This window comes from Barbus barbus (genome assembly GCF_936440315.1).
Source record: "Barbus barbus genome assembly, chromosome: 6".
Taxonomy (NCBI): Eukaryota; Metazoa; Chordata; class Actinopteri; order Cypriniformes; family Cyprinidae; genus Barbus; species Barbus barbus.
The window spans coordinates 22,556,431-22,579,730 of record NC_136734.1 but is presented as its reverse complement, the minus strand read 5'-3'; the positions used below and the strand labels follow the sequence as shown (position 1 = coordinate 22,579,730).

General features: G+C 37.6%; 1 protein-coding gene across 1 annotated transcript in view; it reads right to left on the bottom strand.

Moving 5' to 3' along the window:
• Nucleotides 1-8,985: 8,985 nt before the first annotated feature.
• LOC306871778 (electrogenic sodium bicarbonate cotransporter 1-like) overlaps nucleotides 8,986-23,300 on the bottom strand; it is a 54,833-nt gene continuing 40,518 nt past the window's right edge. The window contains exons 14-24 of the mRNA XM_079419926.1: nucleotides 20,817-20,887; nucleotides 19,174-19,359; nucleotides 18,800-18,913; nucleotides 17,550-17,711; nucleotides 16,562-16,740; nucleotides 15,329-15,401; nucleotides 15,177-15,245; nucleotides 14,734-14,907; nucleotides 13,907-14,071; nucleotides 9,602-9,681; nucleotides 8,986-9,478 (exon numbers count right to left, since the gene is read on the bottom strand). Of these exons, the coding sequence (XP_079276052.1) occupies nucleotides 9,373-9,478; nucleotides 9,602-9,681; nucleotides 13,907-14,071; nucleotides 14,734-14,907; nucleotides 15,177-15,245; nucleotides 15,329-15,401; nucleotides 16,562-16,740; nucleotides 17,550-17,711; nucleotides 18,800-18,913; nucleotides 19,174-19,359; nucleotides 20,817-20,887 (1,379 nt within the window). The 3' untranslated portion in view covers nucleotides 8,986-9,372. The remainder of the gene's footprint in view (nucleotides 9,479-9,601; nucleotides 9,682-13,906; nucleotides 14,072-14,733; nucleotides 14,908-15,176; nucleotides 15,246-15,328; nucleotides 15,402-16,561; nucleotides 16,741-17,549; nucleotides 17,712-18,799; nucleotides 18,914-19,173; nucleotides 19,360-20,816; nucleotides 20,888-23,300) is intronic.

The window sequence follows — 23,300 nt, the reverse complement described above, 5'->3', positions numbered from 1 at the left end:
TAAATGGTGATATCTCGGTACATGTAATTTAGAGAACAGGTAAACACTGTTCATTTACATATATTACCAACACTGTAACAATACAAAGCTGGTTGAAAATCTGTTAACTTACCTTTTAGGGCAATGATTACAATATAAGGATAATATTTGGCAGCTTTGTATGTTCATCTATAGTTGTCATCATCTGAAGTCATCGTGAGATTTGGCGTCTTCTGAAGTCTTCTCAAGTGAGGCTGGATCCAAACTGGAACTTGCTTAATCTTTAGTAACCTTGGGATGGGCATCCCGAGACAGAAACAGGAAACCAAAAGGAGAAAGATTAGCATAGCTGCTGTTCGTATTATTTCACAAAAAAGATGATCCATTTCTTCACATATAACTGTAGTGCACGATTATGATATGTGTTTTGTGTGAATATCTGTTAAACTGTAAATTATTTCTGTGACCAAAGCTGTATTTTCAGCAGGCGTGGTTCAGCAAGGTCTGCAGCAGGAGAGAGATTTGGGAGACGAGCATTAAAGTGCAAAATGATAAACACCTGTGTCTAATTGCAGTAATTAGCGTGGATAAGGTTATGCTGATTTTAAATTTTTTACCTTGAAACAACTCTGATTGTAATGTTTTGCTATGATAACTGATATGATGGTTTGGTTATACTTGTGATCCATGATGGTACATTTGGCTGGATAAAAAGCCACCGGAGAACGGGAAGGTGGAGAGAGACTGGACTGAGAGCTTGTGCGTGCTTCTCCCAAAAACAGTGGGATGAAACAAGCCCCCTCGCCACAGTTTAAAAGTTTAGTTTAAAAAAGACGGAAAAAAAGAAACAAATCATATTTTTATTCAGCAAGGATGCATTAAATTGATCAAAAGTGAGTGTAAAGAATTTTGCTTAAAATAAATGCTGTTCTTTTGAAATTTCTATTCATCAAAGAATCCTAAAGAAAATTTAAAATAAATATTCAGCAGCTCAACTGTTTTCAGAAATGTTTCTTGAGCAGCAAATCAGCATATTATAATTTATTTATTTATTTAGTCATTTAGCAGACGCTTTTATCCAAAGCGACTTACAAATGAGGACATAAGAATCAATCAAAACCAACAAAAGAGCAACAACGTGCAAGTGCTATTACAAGTCTTGGTTAGCCTAACGCAGTACAGATAATTATTATTATTATTGTTATTTTTTAATAAAAGACATAGATAAAATACAATTAGAATAGATAGTGCTAGAGTTAGAGGGTCAAGTAAAGATGGAACAGATGAGTTTTTAGCCGTTTCTTGAAGATGGGTAAGGATTCGGCTGCTCGGATCGAGTTGGGCAATTTAATTTAATTTAATTTAATTAAAAAATTAAGAAGCTTTCCCAGTTCACCTGTCCTTCTCCGTCTAGGGCTCCCTTCAGACATTGTGAAATCTTGGAAATAACGATTTCTGAAGGATCGTGTGACACTGAAGACTGGAGTAATGATGCTGGAAATTCAGCTTTGATCACAGGAATAAATTACATTTTACTATATATTCACACAAAACAGCTATTTTAAATCAAAATATTTTACAATATTACTTTCTTTTTTTTTTTTTTTTTATCTGATTTTTTAAAATAAATTCAGCCTTGGTGAGCATAAGAGATGTATTTTCAAAAAATATTAAATATCTTACTGAATTTTGAACAATAGTGTATATTTGAGGTTCACTGTGCTTTGGAGATGTTGTCTGACAGGAGGTTCGCTCAGATTCTGGGGTGCAGCAGGCCATCAGCATTGAAGAATCTAGGAACATAACAAGCAATCTGTCACAGAGACAACCATATTTAGCATACAATGCCAGGTTTATTACAAGGAAAATGTAAATGCCACCTCTAAAGCAGAGGTGAAATGTGGAAAAGTTAAAAATTATTTCTTAACATAACAGAATTTGTTTCTAGGTGTACTTATTTAATATTATCATACCGCTTACTTATGGATGTCAAACCCGTCTTAAAAAAATTAAGAAGCTTTCCTAGTTCACCTGTCCTTCTCCGTCTAGGGCTCCCTTCAGACATTGTGAAATCTTGGAGCTTCCCCTGTTGTTTGTTGCTCCTACAATCAGTAGTTTTTGTATTTGTTTAGCAGGAGAGATCACAACACGCTTGAACTTGATTCAGTTTAACTGTAGCGCAGTGACGTCGCGGATTAAAGGTAACGTTACAGTGTAGGCTAAATGTTTAGGTTAAATAAATGAGCCTATTTCCAATTACCCATTGAAAAAAAAAAACCAGCAAAACTATTACAGAACTGTCAAAAGCTCTCATCTACACATAAATATGTAATTAAAATCCCAAACTTTCATAAAGAGCTCAGTCTATGGAGTTAGCCTAATGTTACGTCCTCTGAAAACTGCTAAAATTCTTACGGACATGTTCGAAGACATTAAACCATTTATAAATTAATTTCAACAGACAATTACAAGCAAGAGAAGTGTCAGGAACAGTTGTATGTAATATTTGTGTGATTTTAGGGACTAAACTTACCGAAAACAGTCAAAACAGCAGCGAAAGACGGAGCTTCCTGCTAGTCAGTCGTCGTTTCCATGGCAACTCCCTCTACTACAGTGTTTGAATGAGACTCGAATGTTCAGCACGCGCGCCAATTAAAACACGTCACAGTCACGAAGAATTTACATAAACATTTAAAATGAGAACATTACATAATAGATTAAATATAATGAATTATTATTATTAAATCATCTATTATTTTTCTATTCTTTTGACTTGTTTTATTTTGTGTTCACGGTGTGTGTGTGTGTGTACTTGGATGGGTCAAATGCAGAGCACAAATTCTGAGTATGGGACACCATACTTGTCCACCTTTTCTTTTCTTTTCTTTTCTTTTCTTTTCTTTTCTTTTCTTTTCTTTTCTTTGCCTTTCCTTTCCTTTCCTCTAACATTAGTGTTCCCTCTTTCAATCAATCTACTTATTTAATTTTTATTAAAAAAATGTATATGCTACTGCTTAAATCATCTATTCTTTTGACTTGTTTTATTTTGTGTTCACTGTGTGTGTGTGTGTGTGTGTGTGTGTGTGTGTGTGTGTGTGCGCATGTTTATGTGGTTTATGAGGACACAAATTTGTATAATGACATGGGTATGACAGAGGTATTACAATATGAAGGTGGTTTATGAGGACACTGCCTATGTCCCCGTAATTCAAAAGGCTTAAAAAACATACTAAATGGTGTTTTTTTGAAAATCTAAAAATGCACAAAGTCTCCTGTGAGGGCTAAGATTAGGTGTAGGGTTGGTGTAGGGCAATAGCACACACAGTTTGTTCAGTATAAAAACCATTACGCCTATGGAGAGTCCCCATAAACCACAAAAACCAACATGCGTGTGTGTGTGTGTGTGTGTGTGTGGGAATAAGTGCAGGGCACAGGTGGGTATATCGATGTGGAAGAAGTGGATTTGGTGAGAGGTAGTTGATGTGAGGGGTGTGGATGGCTGTAGAGGAGGGTGTATGAGTGTGGGTTGGGTAAGAAAAGTGTGGTGGCAAGAGTGGGTTTGTGGGATGTGGGTGTATGGCTGTGGGAGGTTTGGGTGAGTGGGTGTCGATGAGGAAGAGTGGGTGTGTGTATAGCAGTCTAGGGTGGGGGGATTGTAGATGTAGGTGTGTCACAGTGCAGCTCTTTTCATATAGTGATGCTGTTTCTGGGTTGGTTTCTGTGTGACTGTCAGTCTGTTCTCTCCCCTCACTCACCCCCAAACCCCACTCCAACACATACAACCTACACTTTCAGATCTTTGCTACTGTCAGTCATGCTTTTGAGAATTGTATGTAACAGTAAGTGGGAAACCTAGTTTTGAACAATGGAAGTAGTTGACTTGTGATTACTTTAGCCTGGAAATTTGCCAGGAGTCGACAACAACATGTCTTGCCTTAACTGTAAAATTGTCGGAACAGAGAAAAGTTGTTAATGAAAAACAAATGTGAGTTTACATTCTCTATAACAAGTAGTGTTTAATTATTTTACAAACATCACACAATTGAATTCCATCCTTGGAAATAACTGAAGTATATTTAAAATAGTACAAAGTGTTACAGAAAACTAAGAAAATGATATTCTGTACATATTAAACGTCCTCAATCAGTCCTCAATGACTCACACATTCCAGAAGTTATATATGCGTCATGCATTTCTTGTTAAAGATATTGTAAAAATTAAATTTTAATATTTTTGAATTACTGATGACACTAAAATTGTTATATATTATATAAATACCAAATTATATTTAGCCATACAACTATGGTGATTGTATTTCATCAAATTATATTTAATCTGATTTAAGGCAGGGCATGCTACAGATTTATACTGTATTTTATGCTATAATTTATTTGTGAAACCAGTTTTATAATTTTGTTTTAGACTCCTCTCAGATATATTATATCATTAGCAACTAGAATAATTTAAGCTGTACTATAGCATGCTTGACTATGATACTAAACTACCCTTGAATTTAACCTTGTCAGAAAGTGGAACAATCTAATTAATTTGTAATTAGGTAAAATAGACACCAGCTTGGCCAGCCTGGGAGACCAGCTGAAACCAGCCTGGCCAGCCTGACCAGGCTGGGAGACCAGCTAAAACCAGCCTGGCCAGGATGGGAGACCATCTTGACCAGCCTAGACAGGCTGGGAGACCAGTTAAAACCAGCCTGACCAGGCTGGAAGGCCAGCTGACCAACCAGCTAAAACCAGCCTGACCAGCCTAGACAGGCTGGGAGACCAGCTAAAACCAGCCTAACCAGGCTGGAAGGCCAGCTGACCAACCAGCTAAAACCAGCTATTTCCAGCTTAAACCAGCTAAAACCAGCCAACCATCTTAGGCTGGTTTAAGCTGGTTTTTTCAGCAGGGAGAGAAGCAACGACATCTCTCTATCTCTCATTGCCAACTTTTGGACCAGGAACTTTTCCTTATCGAGCTGCTCCACCAGCACAGAAGTAGACTTCACCTTCTGTAGGTTCCTGTTCCCAATTTAAACTGCTGTAAAAAGCATCTTCAACTCTTTTCACAGCTGTTTATCTGCAATCTGGTGGTTTAGAGGTGCTGTCGGGTCTTTTGGATTCAATTAAAATCGTTTTCATATTGAGTTCATGCATTAAATGTTTCTGATGATGATGTACTGTGGACGGGGGACTCTGGGTAAAGAGTGTGAACTACATGATTTATCTAGAATAGATGATGTTTTTAGGTCCTAAACATGTTCTTCTTGTATTAAGGTGGCAAGATGTATTGATCTGAACAGAACAGATGGTCTATAGAACCAGGGACGTCTCTCTGCTTCAGCTGTCTGGATCATGTCTAATGCAGCAAAAAAGAATGATGAAAGACCAAGAAGATGTGCTGAATTTCTCCTGAAAGCCTTCAGCTGGACAAAACCACCAGAACTCATAAATACATCTAAATGGACTATGTTAGTTTTGCTTAACATGAAAAGAACTAAATAAATAAATAAATATTATTTTATATGATTTAGTATTGGAGTTTACTGGCTGTAAGCTGTGGGTTTTATATGGTTTTTATTACATTGCAGTAAACCTTTACATCGCAAGTAAGGTTTTAAAATGAGCTTTAATGGAAAGATTATCTCGTGACTACACACAACTTTGTATTATTTGAATAACTGACATCAAACATGTATTTCAAAGTCATTATTTCTCTTCTCTTATTTTCTCTTCTCAGTAACATCTTCCATCCTCTTCCTCAAAATTCTCTTTAGCTGGAAAAGTGTAGCTTTCCTCTCTAGTCTAGGACAATCAAATACTATCTGGCACTTATTTTGCGTGCAATGTCCTTTTCTGAAATTCTACATTTACTAAATTATTGTAGATATTGAAGTCTATGTCACAGGACTTGTTGCAGTGCTAAATGTCAACACTAGATGGTGACATTGTGTCATCTTCAGTAAAAAAAAAAAAAAAAAAACTAAGTCAGGACAACTGTTGTAGTGAAAGTTCATGTAATTATTCAAATTAGTTTTAATGTCTTAAAAATGTCCCCAAACATATATTATAAAACTAGATTTCCTTTTTATTGGATGCTGATGCAAAAGCATAGTTTACATGAAATGGTAAAGTAAGTTTGATTAAATATATATAAGCTCTATATATAGGGCTTTAGTGGAGTCTAGTTTAGAAATAGTGTTTGTAATAAAGAGTTGTTCACGTATAAAAATACTTTTAATGCAGCAAAATAATTTTGTTAGGGTTCTTTACCCTGCATATCAGATAAATTATATGTATATTTTAATATATTATATAAATCATATATTATATACAGGTGCTGGTCATAAAATTAGAATATCATGAAAAAGTTGATTTATTTCAGTAATACCATTCAAAAAGTGAAACTTGTATATTAGATTCATTCATTACACACAGACTGATAGATTTCAAATGTTTATTTAATTTAGATGATTATAACTGACAACAAATGAAAGTCCCAAATTCAGTATCTCAGAAAATTAGAATATCAATTAAGACCAATGCAAAAAAAAAAAGATTTTTAGAAATGTTGGCCAACTGAAAAGTATGAACATGAAAAGTATGAGCATGTACAGCACTCAATATTTAGTTGGGGCTCCTTTGGCCAGGTGTTATGAGAGCCCATGTTGCTCTGATAGTGGCCTTCAGCTCTTCTGAATTGTTGGGTCTGGCGTATTGCATCTTCCTCTTCACAATACCCCATAGGTTTTCTATGGGGTTAAGGTCAGGCGAGTTTGCTGGCCAATCAAGAACAGGGATACCATGGTCCTTAAACCAGGTACTGCTAGCTTTGGCAGTGCGTGCAGGTGCCAAGTCCTGTTGGAAAATGAAATCTGCATCTCCATAAAGTTGGTCAGTAGCAGGAAGCATGAAGTGCTCTAAAACTTCCTGGTAGACGGCTGCGTTGACCTTGGACCTCAGAAAACACAATGGACCAACACCAGCAGATGACATGGCACCCCAAACCATCAATGACTGTGGAAACTTTACACTGGACCTCAAGCAACGTGGATTATGTGCCTCTCCTCTCTTCCTCCAGACTCTGGGACCTTGATTTCCAAAGGAAATGCAAAATTTACTTTCATCAGAGAACATAACTTTGGACCACTCAGCAGCAGTCCAGTCAAGACTGTCTCTTGTTCAAGAGTGGCTTGACACAAGGAATGCGACAGCTGAAACCCATGTCTTGCATACGTCTGTGCGTGGTGGTTCTTGAAGCACTGACTCCAGCTGCAGTCCACTCTTTGTGAATCTCCCCCACATTTTTGAATGGGTTTTGTTTCACAATCCTCTCCAGGGTGCGGTTATCCCTATTGCTTGTACACTTTTTTCTACCACATCTTGTCCTTCCCTTCGCCCCTCTATTAATATGCTTGGACACAGAGCTCTGTGAACAGCCAGCCTCTTTAGCAATGACCTTTTGTGTCTTGCCCTCCTTGTGCAAGGTGTCAATGGTCGTCTTTTGGACAACTGTCAAGTCAGCAGTCTTCCCCGTGATTGTGTAGCCTACAGAACTAGACTGAGAGACCATTTAAAGGCTTTTGCAGGTGTTTTGAGTTAATTAGCTGATTAGAGTGTGGCACCAGGTGTCTTCAATATTGAACATTTTCACAATATTCTAATTTTCTGAGATACTGAATTTGGGACTTTCATTAGTTGTCAGTTATAATCATCAAAATTAAATTAACTAAACATTTGAAATATATCAGTCTGTGTGTAATGAATGAATCTAATATACAAGTTTCACTTTTTGAATGGTATTACTGAAATAAATAAACTTTTTCATGATATTCTAATTTTATGACCAGCACCTGTATAATATAAGGGGAAAACAAAAGGATTTAAAAAAAAATGCATGAAAAGAAATGAGGAGACCATTTAATAAATTCTGTTCATTTTTAATATTAATTTCCTTTGAAAAATATAAATTCTAAAATCATTTCAGCTGTTTTGTTCTAAAAAGTCGTAAAACATTATTAAAAATGTATCTTTGTTACACACTCTACAATTAATATTTAGCATTGTTTAAATGTTCAAGAATTTCCCCAGACATGCTTTCACAATATATTTCATCTTTAGGTACCCCCAAAAATAAGTTAAAAAAAACTTACAAGGTTAAAAGAAGTTGATTTTGAAAATACAGTACAGATCTATTGATTTTTTTGTTTGTTTTTTGATAGAAAGACATAGGAATAATAATGACAAAATAGCAGGATTCAACAAAAGATATTGAGTTCTTCAAGGATCAAAGAGAACATGTTTAGCACATGCACTGTATGCAATAATGTCATCTTCATTCAAATGCATGTACCATATCGTTGACATTTTCTGACTCATTTTTACAAATGACACAAATTGCAATATGACATTCAGTGACTAGACATCAAGTAAATAAAGCACAAATAATAATAAAAAAGTGATCTGAATTACATGAGACAATCTTAAAACTAAAGGAACTTCATGTATTACTGCAATTCAGGTTTAAGCCACTTAGGAAAATCATTTGCAGGACAACAGACCCTGGAGTACATGTAGGTTTACACATGTAGACTTTTTAAGGTTTCCATAACCAGGTGATGAAGCAAATGCAAATTAACACAATTTAAAATGCTAAATGAATTATTAGGCTTACTTAATTAATCAAGCTAATCAGAATGTATCTGGATAATTAGGCATAAATATTGTTAAAGGAAACATTAAATTTAATACCACATTATATTATAGGAAACAATATGAAAAATAGCAGGCTCAATGCCAATCAATAACATTAACTATCATTAAAAAGTTAATCAACAGTTAAATATTATAATAAAATATTATAATATATAATATATTGTTCTCTTACATCATAATAGAAGTCATTTGTTGAATAGTTTGCTCAAGATGTACAATAAAAAAAAAATTATCATTAAAATCTCATGCTGTGCAAATAAAAAATGGAAATGGTTTTTTTTTTTTTTTTTTTACATAATGGCTACCATGTAAAACAAAGGTAGAGCAGCAAAAAATGAGGAAAAGGAAAATAGTGTCATGTTAAGTGAATTTGGTAGAAATATTCATATTGTATTGGATGAGTAATGGAGAGAGTGGTTGTAGAACCATGTGAAAACAAATACAGCATTTCTCTACAGCTCAGCATATAAATCAAACGAAGTAAATTGCATAATATTTAGGGATTACTACTTGCAAACTGTAGTGATTAAGTGAGTGGAAGACAAACGTTCCTCAAACCGTTCTTTAGTCTTCACAAAAAGGATCTGTAATGGGGAACGGTCTTTATAAAACATCCCTTGGCAAATGGCTTTCTGCAAATTGGAAGAGCTAAAAAAATCTATGTAGCAGATTGGAGGAGTTATATGGATGTCTCAGACCCTCGACTCCTCCAGTAATAGCCATTGTTGTCATCTGGGTCCAAATCTATTTTGATCTGAGGCACATTTAATGGCAGTCTCTCTGAACTGAAAAAAAAGACAGATTCAATGAGTCAACTTCGGAATAGGTATTCAATTTATTTATTTATGTGGTAATCTATCCTTACTATAAATACATATTACTAACACACAGCAGCTTGAGATGCATACCTTGACATTGGGCTGGTCTGAAAGTAGTGCCGCTTTTCAGCATGATGTATATCGGTCAAGGACTGAAGGGGACTTTTCTCCTGCAAGAGGAATAGATACATGGTCCATTATTAACACAAGCATGGCTTCACATTCCCTATCTGTCGGTCACTTCGAGTTATGTCGATGACGACATTAGGGGATTCACTTGGGAGTCCCAATCACCTCTGATTTTAAAAGAAAATGCCAATGAATATTGGTTAGTGGATTTTGCATACCTGAGCCACCCCCCGTGCATACGGGTATAAATAGGCAACAGGTGCATCCACTCTTCAGATTTTTGCTTCGAAACTGAGTGGAATGAAGGGTGCTGATCTCCACAAAGCCCTTTCATCTCTGAGGAAAATTGTTTGAGTTGGCGGTACGGTGCGAACAGCGGTGTCCCAGTCAACAGTGATTCCCCTGGGCACTTCAACTGAAAGAGCAAATTTCCTAAAAGAGCAAATCACGGACGGCTCACGTCGTTTTAAAGATGCCGTTCTGTCCGTGTTCTGTCCTATTGGTTGCGGTCATTACCTGTCTTCTGATGATGGATACGATCATTGTCTTCAGTGTCTGGACATCAAACACACTGAAGCTGCGTTCATGGATGACTCATGCACCTGTTGTGGGCGTATGAGCATGACTTCGCTGCGATCACGCCTCTTTTATGGTAAAAAGAGCGGCACCCTCTGCCACCACCCATTCCGGTCTCTCTGGCTCGAGCAGAGGACCGCCGGCTGGCGCTCTGAGAAATCTGAGGATTACAGTAAGGCATGTGTCCGGCTTGGACACATGCCCAAGGTTCCCATCACGCCCTTTCGTGATCAGGTGGTGAACCTGCTAGCACTGCCCTCGGTGGAGGCAGATCCAGTCTTGGTGTTGCTGTGTCCCGTAAGAGCACTGCACATATACGTGGACCACACCCAGAGCTTCAGAAGCTCTGAGCAGCTCTTTGTCTGCCACGGAGGTCTGCAGAAAGGGAAGGCTGTCTCCAAGCAGAGGTTGGTCCACTGGATAGTGGATACCATAGCCATGGCGTACCAATCCCAAGGCGAGCCATGCCCCCAGGTGAGGCCTCAATCCACACGGAGTGTTGCCTCCCCCTATGTGTTCTCTGGCAGATATTTGTAGAGATGCGGGCAGGGCGACACTGAACACCTACGTGAGATTTTACAGTCTCCACATTGAGCTAGTTTCTTCCCGTGTGTTGGGTAACAGGTAATTTGTGGGAAGAGCTGGCCGGTGTCATGCTTGCTGCGCCATTCCACCTCACCCGGGGATGCGAGCACCTTTTTCCTCCTCCAGTAAGTTCCCCAGATGGCGAACCCTAGTGGGGTATCCTCCAGCACCCCTAGCAGTCAGACTGGGCGGAGCAGTCTGATGCCAGGCCCAGTATTGGTGTTAGCTTGCCCGGGTCTCCGGTCATTCCCTGTACTGGGCTCTGTGTCCATATGGCTTGATTCCCTGCGGGCAATCCCATATGTGCATTCTTCCACGGTAAGGTTCCCCTCTCTGTGAACCCGTGTCTTCCCTTTGACAGGTCATTCTGTCAGTTTCTGCTCGCAGTCATTCCATCCCTACTCTCAGGTAGGACCTGCCTCAGAGACCCATTACATATGTAGGCCTGGGTCAGTCCATATTGTGTTTCCACAAGATACCTCCCTACGGGTAGGATGTGGTCTTCGTAGCGTCCTTCTCTGGTAGATTTGCCTCCCCATCATTACTGCCAAGCTGTAACAATAAATAGGAAAGTCTTGAAGCAATATTTCACTGAAGGTCGAAATCCCTTCTGTTAACAAATTTCTGTTGGGAAAGGAACAGCGGCTTGGCTATCACCAGCAGAGTTATACTCCTCTCTGGTCCCTGCGGGTATCAAGGGCAGCGAATTTGCACTGGGGCGGTGGGAAGTTTCCAGCCTTTGCATGGAATTTGTCTGTCACGCGGCTGCTTGTCAACATTTGCAATGCCATAGGTTTGTGACGGGGTTCAGGTTGTGGGGCTTTCCATAGACCAATAAAGTCGTCATCGACATAACTCAAAGTGACCAACAGATAGGGAACGTCTCGGTTACGTACTTAACCCTCATTCCCTGATGGAGGGAACGGAGACGTTATGTCCCCATGCCACAACCTCGAACCATCGCTGGCAGTCAGGGACAAGTTCTCGGCTCCTCAGCGTAAAACCTGAAGAGTGGATGCACTTGTCACCTATTTATACCCATATGCACGGGGAGTGGCTCAGGTATGCAAAATCCACTAGCCAATATTCATTGGCGTTTTCTCTTAAAGTCAGAGGTGACTGGGACTCCCAAGTGAATCCCCTAATGTAGTCATCAACATAACGTCTCCGTTCCCTCCATCAGGGAACGAGGGTTACGTAAGTAACAGAGACGTTCTGCTGAACACAAGCACTATATACACATAATACCACCTTCATGCAGTTTCATCATACAGGATCAACAGCACCAGCACACTTTATACAGCAGACACATGCAAAAAAGCCAACAGAATCACTGAAGACTAAAGATCTCCAATGACTTCATATTGAGTATATGCTGGGATTCCATGGGATTATTTTTAATTAGCATTTTCTTTAGATAATTACATCCTAATACAACTACAAATTAAGATGTTAAAAGTTTTAGTAGAAAAGAAAGCAGAGACTTTGCTACAGTTTATTATACACAAAAAGTTATATTTTCTGTATTATTCTCAATCTCAATCATCATCCCTGAATCCATGTTAGCATGACACAAAAGATGGTTAAATAGTTAATGCAAAAATAAAAAATTGCTTAAAATTTACTCCCCCTCAACCCATCCAAGATGTATTTAGTTTGTTACTTCATCAAAACAGATTAGGAAAAATTTAGCATTACATCACTTGTTTACCAATGGATCCTCTGCAGTGAATGGGTGCCGTCAAAATGAGAGACTGCTGATAAAAACATCACAATATTCCATAAGTAATTACTTAATGTCTTGGGAAGCGAAAAGCTGCATGATTATAATAAACATTCATTTATAAGAATTTTTTTTTACTTCAACCATTGCTTTTAGATAAAATACATGTCCTCTATTCATGATATTGCTTTATCCAGTGAAAAAGTCAACTCATCTGAATAAGGAGAGAAATATGCACAAGCACCATTAACAAATAAAAACAGTTGTATCTTGAAAGAGGATAACAGGGGATGGACATTTTCACTGGGTGAAGCATATGGGTTATGGGCTCGTATTTTGGCCAGAAGTGATGAATTAAAGTCAAAATATCTTCAAGTTCAAACATGCAGCCTTTCTATTCACAAGACGTTAATTGATGGAGTGGACTACTTCTGGATTATTGCAATATTTTTCATTTGCAATAATCCAGCTGTTTGGACTCTCATTCTGACGGCACCCATTCATTGCAGAAGATCCATTGGTGAGCAAGTGATGTAATGCTACATTTTCTGCAGATCTGTTCTGATGAAGAAACAAACTCATATTGGATGGCCTGAGGGGGGAGTAAATTCTCAGAAAAGTTTCATTTTTGGGTGAACTATTATTTCAAGTTGACAGTGAACAATGAACTAAAATTGCAAAAGTAAAGCAAAATTATTACGACAGGGCGAGAAGAGGTAATGAAGCCGTCAGTTGCCATAAAGGACTGACAAACTCCACAGCCATTATGTGACTGAGGAGCAAGTGGTAGAATGCACCGCATACGAAAGGAAGAGAAAGCAAAATGCTCATGCTGAATCATTCAAGAGGTACAAATTGAGGTGAGGCCCCAGGTCCAGTCTACTCACTGTCAGAGGCCTTATCTCCTAAAAAAGGCTCCTGCTCCATCATGTCCATTGGGATTTTAATGCTGGGGACATTCTCATTGTAAGGATAGTCAGACTGCACAGGGAGAAATGGTCAAAGAGTGCTTTAGGAGCTGAATCTACATATACACCAGAGTAGTTCACACTTCCTTTTTCACAACCACCCAAATTTTAATACTACTAAACTAAACAAAAAAAGGTTACAGAATATTTATACAGTAGCTGTCTGACAATCATGACAACCAAGTATCTTTAGAGTGTGACTGAGGATGCTTTTTATAATCTTTTTGCTTTGTCATTGGAACAATTTGAAGAAAAAGTAAAAAAATAAAATAAAATAAAAAATTGTCAATAAATCAATAAATCATCAGAAAATAATGTGTATCATACATAGGTTTTAAGACATTATTAAAGGGCAACTAAGTGAACTTATTTCCAAAGCCCTAAGTGTTCTTAATACTAATACAGGACACTCACATCTTCCATGTCACTGTCTAGGCTCCCTTGTTTCTTCTTTTTCTTTTTCTTCTCATCTTCCTTCTTCTTCTTATCCTTCTCGGGTATGACATCATCCAGAAAACTGAGGTCATGCTGGGAAAAGACATAGTCCAACGCCTTCCTCACAGCAACCAGAGCCAAGATCTGACCAATGAGAATAGCACACAGTGCTCTTTCAGTTAGAGGACATACTACAGATGCTTTTTGCAAATAATACTGTTTTATTATTGCTGACTGACAAACATATCAACATTACCAACATTCTAGTGTGACATGTATTTTGTCACTTATCTAGTGGGATGCAATAAGTGGCACAAGTACTATACCAGTCAACAGTTTTTAATAATTCCAAGTTTTTTAATGTTTCTGAAAGAAGTCTCTTATGCAGTCTTAACCCCTGTTTCCACCACAGGAACTTTCCCCAGGAACTAGGGACTACGGGCTGGTACTCGGAGTGTTTCCACCACAGGAACCAGGATCTAAATAAAGTTCCGGGTAAAAACTTACCCCTCGGAAAAGTCCCTGCTCACGAGGTAGTTTAAAACTCAAATCTGAGTTTTATTTATAAAGACAGCACCTATTTAAAATGTGCTTCGCCAATTTCGGAGACTCGAGAAGTCTGTACTGAGGATGCAAGTCCGACATTTGTTTATATACTTGGTTTGAGAAAAGCGCAGACCTACGTATTCCAACCTTTTGACTGGTTGTGTAATATTTAGCCTTGAAGCTCTCAGTTTTGTAGTCACAGCCGCTTCCAGGATTAATGTTCAGTATTAAATCGAGAACAGGTGAAAGAGGTGGCTAACCATAACAGGAAAGATGATGGCAGCCACAGTGGACTTGAGGATCCAGAGGAGTGCCAAGCAAAGCACCTGGACGAAAGTGAATAAATGGACCTTCCTGAGTGGCACATGCCGCAAGTAGATCAGGTCTGGTTGGTGTTTGGCAGGCATGAGGAGCAGTTTGAGCCGGTCCATAAACTGAGAACCAAAGAGCAATATTTAAAAAGAAAAACATACTTTTAAAAACATATAAGTTACTGTCAAAGGATTTCAAATGGTGATTATTAAAATAATCAAATGTTTTTGTAAATACCCCAATTTGAATATATATATATATATACATACATACATGTATGAATTTAATTCCACTTTATTAAATTCCAATTTAAAATATGTCCCAAAAATGTAATTTAAAAGGCTTTTTTTAATTCAGTTTTATATAGCACAGAATTGTGTTGGTAACTCACCTGAACTCCATTGAGTGAAGCCACTCCCATGTAGAGGAAGACTCCATACAACACTGGCATGGGTATAAACTATGGAAAAATAATTATTCATTTAGAAAAGAAAAAGAAAATCAAACACATGCAGCAATGTGTTTGTGTCATTGTATTGCTACCTTGAGGATAGGAGACATGAAGACAGACAGACCAGTGAGGATGAAGACAAAGACACCAGTGACTCTCTGTTCCCTGAAGAGGAGGCAATTACAAAAATTACAATTACAATTTTTTTTTTTTTTTTTTTTAAGTACACTACAGTTCAAAATATTGGGGTTGGTAAGATGTTTTAATGCTTTGGAAAGAAGTATCTTATGATCACCAAGGCTGCATTTATTTTAACAACAACAAATACAGTACAAATAAATTTAAAGTACATATAAATTACAATTACAAATAAAACTTATTTTTTTTCATACATTTTGAAATGTAATTTATTCCTGTGATGTAAATCTGAATTTTCAGCAGCCATCACTCCAATCTTCAGTGTCACATGACTCTCCTAATATGCTTATTTGCTTCACAAGAAACATTTATGTGATACATTTTTCATCTTTAGGAGTCTTTGATGGCTAGAGAGTTCAAACAGCATTTATTTGAAACAAAAAGGTCACTTTTAATCAATCTTGCATGTCCTTGCTGAATAAATGTATAAATTTCTTTGAAAAACAAAACAAAACAATAAATTCTTACTGACCCCAAACTGTTGAATGTTATCAGAGCTGGCTATTTCAGCTGCACCCATGACTAACAGGTGCACACAGCAATAAAGCATATAGCTATACAATCTTCACAGACCAACAGACATTTAGTGTATCATTGTTTTAATTAAAGGGAGAAGTCAGCTGGCAGATGCTTTTATCCAAAGTTATTCCCCCTGGAGTAGAATGTAGTTCCGATCAGGGGCATAATGGTGACAGTTTCTGCAATCTTGCAGTTACCAGCTCGCATCTTTAACATTAGACCCACCTCCTTAATGACTACTAATCATTTCTAATTATAATATCAATTATCATTAATATCTGAAATACTTTGGAGAATTAAATCATATTGGATTGCTTAACCAAACCAGAGAAGCATTAAAAATACAACCTAAATACGGGGACAGTGTGTTTTCAGCAGAACTAGGCCTGTTTACGTTTGTTCATCTTACAGCTGCATCAATAAACCCCCCTGGAGTTCAGCCCAACATGCAGCATTTTAACAGGCGTCCCACTGAGCCCAACTCTGTAATCAACCAGTCATTCTAAAGCTCTACTGGCATAGTCAGATACTTCAGTTTTATGCCACGACACTGTACAAATACATAGGAATCACCAAAAAAATCATCTTTTATATGCATTAGAACATACCTGACACCCAAAAATTTAGGCTGTTCGCCAGGAGCGGATGTCTCTGTCTCCATTTTCAAGCTGTCAATGTGGGCGATGGAAATAACTGTAGCAGCTACATACCACGGCAGACCCATGAAAGAGCACACTGCTAACAGCACAGCTACCAAGAAGAGATCCAGATGATAGCCTGCACCTTTCTGATCAAGACAGAGAAAAGAGGTTGTTTACAAAATGCTACTGGAGGTATCAAAAACATTTTTTTTTTACATTAACAATGACTGAATTTTTATTTTTAGGTGAACTGTCCCTTTAAATAATCCATCAAGTGCTTTATTCTAACAAATAAAACTACTCTGCATCACACAAAAGTACAGTACAATATGTCACCAGAGCAGTGTAATTCTTCCATGGGGAGGCATTATAGTGAGAGAACACAATGTTTTGAGGCCAGTCTCACATTACAGGCCAAAAGAGAATAAATGCTTTGCCTTTGTCTGGTTCACAATTCCTCATTGTTCCACTCAGAATCTGGACCAAAAGTGTGACGTTGGGGTGAAACTGCTTGGTGAAGCACTGAGTTTGAATTTAAAATGATTTAAATATAATATAGCCTTCTGAAGATTTCGTGATTATCAATAAAACCTGTCTAGCTATCATCTTACAAACTCCGTATATTAGAAAATCAAACTGCTTTACCTTTAGTTTCCAATTTAATATCAATAATTCAACAAATATCAATTCCTGCATTACTGATGTGCAGCTTTTTCCCCTTTGGTTTGCATCAGACCATCTGTTTAAATAATGCTATTTTTTGACTCCAAGTGCTGATTCACATCCTCCAGACAAAAGATAAAAAGCTCTATTTGTAAGAGACTGTCTATAAATGTCCCGATATAGTAGCCAATGGCACTGTGAGTGTTTCCTGTGGTCCTGGGCGGCTCAAAGTGAGCGTGATAAAGCATCTGGCTCAGGAGAGAATCACACAGCAGAGTCACGACAGGCCTACCTTCAGCTTGTGCTCTTTGCGATTGACAATGACAGCGGTGATCTGCTGATCCATGAAGAGCAGGATGGTGACCAGCAGGGCAGGCAGAGCTGCTGCCAGGTACACCCACCAGGGGTTCCCTCCGAACGGTGGCACAAACCAGCCACGGTTTGGGCTTGTTGGCTGAGGACATGAGGGAAGTGCAGTTTGAGGATCACAGAAGTTTGCGGTCAGGGCACTTGGCAAATGTTTACAGGAAACAAATAGTAACGTCCTGAGTGGATTGGCACTGACTCTGTACTGAATCTGTACTTAAGAAGCAACAAACAGAGAATGCCAGCCAATGTACCCACTGATATTTGTTTTCCTGAGCAAAATCTATTTCTATTAAGCAGACCCTCTGGCCACCAGAGTAGAAACACTCCATGTACTGACCCATGCAGTGTTCACCCTGCCAAAACATTCTGTACAAATAAATAACATCTAATGAAAGTTAATCTCTTGATTAGACACATTATTCTATTTATACATTGAATAAAACTTATTGTAAATAAACTGCTTGTTTTTTAGATAACCACAGAAAAATTATAATGTAACTCATTATGTAAAGATAAGCCATGTCAATAAAGTTAGATAGAAATAAATGAATGCATGGCCTCTGTGGGCTTCCATACTGTATGTTTGGAAACAGTTTTTCATTTGACATTTCTAGGATGTGGTTCTTGTCATGTGAATTAGAATTACTGAGATTTTTTTTTTTAAGGAATGAATACTTTTATTTAGCAAGGATGCATTAAATTGATTAAGTGACATTTATAATGTTATTATATGCATAAATTATTTTAAAGAATCAGAAGAATCCTGAAAAAAATAAATCACAATTGTCTTCAACATTAATAAGAAGAAATGTTTCTTGAGCACCAAATTAGCATATTAGAATGATTTCTGAAGGGTCATGTGACACTAAAGACCGGAGTAAATGGCTGTTGAAAATTCAGCTTTGCCATCACAGGAATAAATTACACTTCAAAATAAAACTATAATAAAATAAAGAGCAGCTATTTTAAATTGTAACAATATTTCACCATTTTTACAGTATTTCATCAAATAAATGTATCCTTGCATTAGAGACTTACTTCAAAAAAAATCTTGCAGACCCCAAACTTTTGTACAGTATACTGTAGGTCTGTGCTGGAGCAATTTTAGAAGTGCACCTCAGAGTGAACATCATTTTACAATAAAAAGACACACAATACAGACAGAAAGATTACCTTAAATTCACTTGGCACAATGAGCTTTGGCGTATCGACCCCAACAAGAGCATCAACACCACAGAAGATCAAAATGGCCAGGATAATGGCAAAGTCACTTATGAGTTTTCTCACCTAAGAAAATAGAAAAATATGATTTTTAGCAACTATTGTAAGTAATGAGTATGACGTCAGTAGTATTTGGCCTCAACAACTGCAGTATTTATTAGGAGTAGAGACTGGATTGGCAAAACAATTGCCTACCTGCCCACAGTATATGGATTAGAGACAGGGTTTGGCTAAATATTGATTGCCTCTACACATGCAGTATGATTACAGCCACAAATGACAAATCTATCACAAACACGCCACAGGTGGACAATGTTTCTACTTACAGTAGTAGGAAAGAACGGGCTGGTCTTGAATTTCTTCAAACACATGGAGCAGGTGTAGGTGCCAAAAAACAGGATGAAGGACATGAGGGTGATGTCGGGCACAAAACCACAGGCTTTGCCCACTAGCTCCCCTCCGTAATTCAAGCATTCCTTCTTTGACAGTGAGGACCAGCTGGCATTCAAGCGCTGCACAAATGACACAAAGACATGATCAGAACATCAAATCTACAGGTGTCTGGATCAAACTTTTAAAAACAAAATTTAAGTAGTTAGTTTACAGAAAATCATGACATTCCTTGTAACTGTCTCGTTCATGAAACTAGCAGGAGTAAGTCTTTGCAAAACCATTTCTATCATGACACTTTCAGAAGATTTTAGCATGGTAATGGATATGACAATGTTAATGTATTTGGTCTTGGTGGAATAGATCCGCTACACTGCTGCTGCTAGTTATTGCTGTAGTTGTAGATTATTGCTGCTGCTGTTGCTGCAAGCAAGTACAGGAACTTGCTATTACCAATGCATATGGCAATACGACGCTATGAGTATTTAAGACATACTGCTGCTGCACAAATAGCATATAAAATAACCCATAGCAGATCTATACAGGTGGAGCTGGGGAAGGTGGAGGGTTTCAGAGGAACTCTGAAAGCGTGCTGAAAAATGCTCACGTGGATGCTAACCAGCCATTCAAATGTAAAGCAGCAAGATTATTGGCTGCAACATGAACCAATCAACTTGAGCCAAGTTGTTTAACGCTGTTAATATCACCAGTTGTGATCTGTGTGGTGATCTGCATTATTAGTGCAGATCTACAGTAACTTGAACCCAAGACATAAATTTAAAGTTGAGTGACACTTGTGTAATGAACAAAGACAGTAGCAGAACATTAAACGCTCTCCAGTTTCTGTTTGAAGGCAGATGCTTTGTTGTCCTCAACCTCTCTGAAGTTTTACAATGATTCTGTTACTGTTCAAGTTTGCACAAAAGGTGCGAAACATGAGCTATGGCTCATTCAGTCACAAAGATATTGGCAAGGATTTGGGCATTATGTTTCATTGATCTCAAACTGAGGAGTACATCTGAATGAAACCATTGAGAGACCTCTATTATTTGCCACTGGGAGCTCAGTTTGGCTTTAGAAGAGGACAAAACATCAGGTAGGTCTGGAGAAAACTTTTTATGAAAACAGCCAACAATTTAAGGATTACAAAGCACCGTGTATTTTCTGAACATAACCAGGACAAGGAAGTTTTCTCTAATGTATTTGGTGACCTTGCTAGATGTATAAAGTCTTAAGGCTGAAATATACAACACAAGTTTTGTCCAGATTTTTGCACCCTTTTTAGTCTGGAGCAGTTGATAAAAGTTGCCAAAAGTCAGTGCCAGTATACAGATTTTGAGCAGTTGACAGATTTCACAGAAAATCATGTAGTGTATAATGGGTAGTTTTTTGTTTTTTCAGACTATGATTCTACCAGTCAGAGGATATAAACATGTTTTATATTTTTAGCTGATTTTATTACATATATTGTTTTTTTTATTTGTCCTGTTTCTCCTATAAATGAGGAGTGTGTTTCTCATGTAGTGTATTACAGCCTATTAGTATTACACATATTTCAGTGATGTTTTGAAACACTTACTGTATCACTGTAATTTACAGTCCAGACCAATGTTGAATCAAGTGGATCAGTGTACACATCTGAAGAATTGGCTGAAAAACACAAAGGTTAAAGGTCTGAAGTGGCCTTTAGAAAGAACCAAAAACACAGTGGGGTTCAAACCTGTAAATCTTATATAAACCTGGAAATAAACAATGTTTATGTATTTAAAAAAATTCTGAAACATTATAATGTCAAATAAATAATAAAAATAAAAATAAAAGTTAAAATGCTAAATAAAAAGGTTTTCACTAATTTTTCTCATTTTTGGGACCCATTTTCCCATTTTATCTGTAACATTTAACTGTAAGATTTGAACTAGGGTTAGTTCACCCAAAAATAAAAATTATGTCATTAATTACTCACCCTCATGTCGTTCCAAACCTGTAAGACCTTCGTCCATCTTCTGAACACAAATTAAGATATTATTGATGAAATCTGAGAGCTTTCTGACCCTCCATAGACAGCAAGGGTCCTACCACAGCCAAGGCATAGAAACGTAGTAAGGACATCATTAAAATAGTCCATGTGACATCAGCGGTTCAACCATAATTTTATGACGTTTCGAGAATACTCGTAGCAAAAAACAACACAAAAATATTGCCACTCTCCAAAATAAAACCGGAAGACGGTTACTCGCGGATGAAGAATTGTTTAATAAAATCGTTATTTTTGTTTTTTTATTTAAGTTATTTAAGTATACTCATAGCTTCATAAAATTATGGTTGAACCCCTGATGTCACAGGTAATTTTAATAATGTCCTTTCTACATTTCTGTGCTTCTGTGCGAAGCTCTTACGGGTTTGGAACAACATAAGGGTGTGTAATTAATGACAGAATTTAAATTTTTGGGTGAACTATCCCTTTAACACACTTGACTCAAGACTTGAATGATTTTTTTTACCCCTAAATCCTTTAAACTCTCAAAAACATGATAGATTTCACAAGCAGATGCTCGCACAAGCCCAAACATTTTATCACGGTTGAGGGTGAGTCAAGCATGACATATGTGCCAACCAGCCAGCAATAACCGCAGTAAAATGTTCACCACTTCTCCACAGCATTAATCTTTAAAGAGTCTCTTTGCTGGGTTCCTCAAACTGGAACTAATTTCCACACAGCTGTTGTTTCCCTCTGCAGTATCGAATTGGAGAGGAGACGAGGGAGGGTGAAGAGGAGCAAACGGCGGTTTAAAGGAAAGCAGCGTGAGTGGATGAGCGCCCCACCCGCCAGCTCCTCTCCGTTTGGACTTAATTCACCACACACATGGAGGAGATTAACCCCAAACCACATCACGTCCACATCCGCCCCCTAGATTGCTCCTTCATTCCTACTGAGGACACCACACACACACCGCAACTAGCACAATAAACAGATGAAGTGAATGTCAAAATTGTTGCTAACTCAGCCACAATACATTACACAGATACAAAAAAGGGATTTAATTATTACTTCAAAACCTCAAAAACAAAGTTGTGTAACTGTTCAGTGGTCTGAATATCAAACGGCCCCAGTGGAGAAATGGTTTAGTAGTGTGATAACTGACTAACACATTCTTTCGCACGAATATAAAACCTGCATGAAAAAACAAAACAGATGACTACAGACTGTATCCACTCCTGTTCTTGCTGTCTACTGTTTGTAGTGTCAGAGATGGAAAAAGTTACCCGTCATTCGCTAATAAATTGACTGAAGCTGCTGTCATAATAGACTTTGAGCAAGCAAAATTTCTGCAACTGTCTGCGGCATCTTTTTTAAAATCATATAACATGTAAAAAATATTCAGTCTACTCTACTTTACTGCAACACCACAATCCTACAGATTTAAAGTTTCCATTTTTTTTTTTTCAATTCAGCTGACATGACATCATGTCACACATCTTTACGAAATTGAACAATCGTTCATTTGAAGACCAGAAATATTACAACACATAGGACAATTAAATATATATGCTGGTCATATTTATAAACCATTGGCCAGATGTCAACTTGGACACCTTCTAACAGCAGCTATACAAGCTTCAGTTCTATAAACATCCATTCCTATCACACTATTGTGCTTCTACTGTTTGTGTATCAGTGTGAGTCAAGCGACTTCATTTTATCAACAATTTATACCAGTTAGTCAAGAAGAGGAATGAAAATATGGTATCTGCACTTGAACTCAAAGTAGAACATTTTGGATCCCAACCAAGGGGGAAAAAGGTCACTTTGCGCTACATCATATCTGCTTCACGGAGCAAAATGATGTTCCATATGCATCAGTAATCTTTTTTTTCTTGTTTGGTCAGCACACATCGTTTCTTGCATCTGGTCAGAGACTTAAGAAGGCAGTCCGTAATTTAAAATGAAAGTAAAAACTTTAGGTAAGTTTACAAACTTGCAAATGGATGAAGGTTTACTAAGCCCAATTAGCATTTAAACATAAAAAAAAGACAACTTCAGAGAAAGAGATTTAACAGGTCT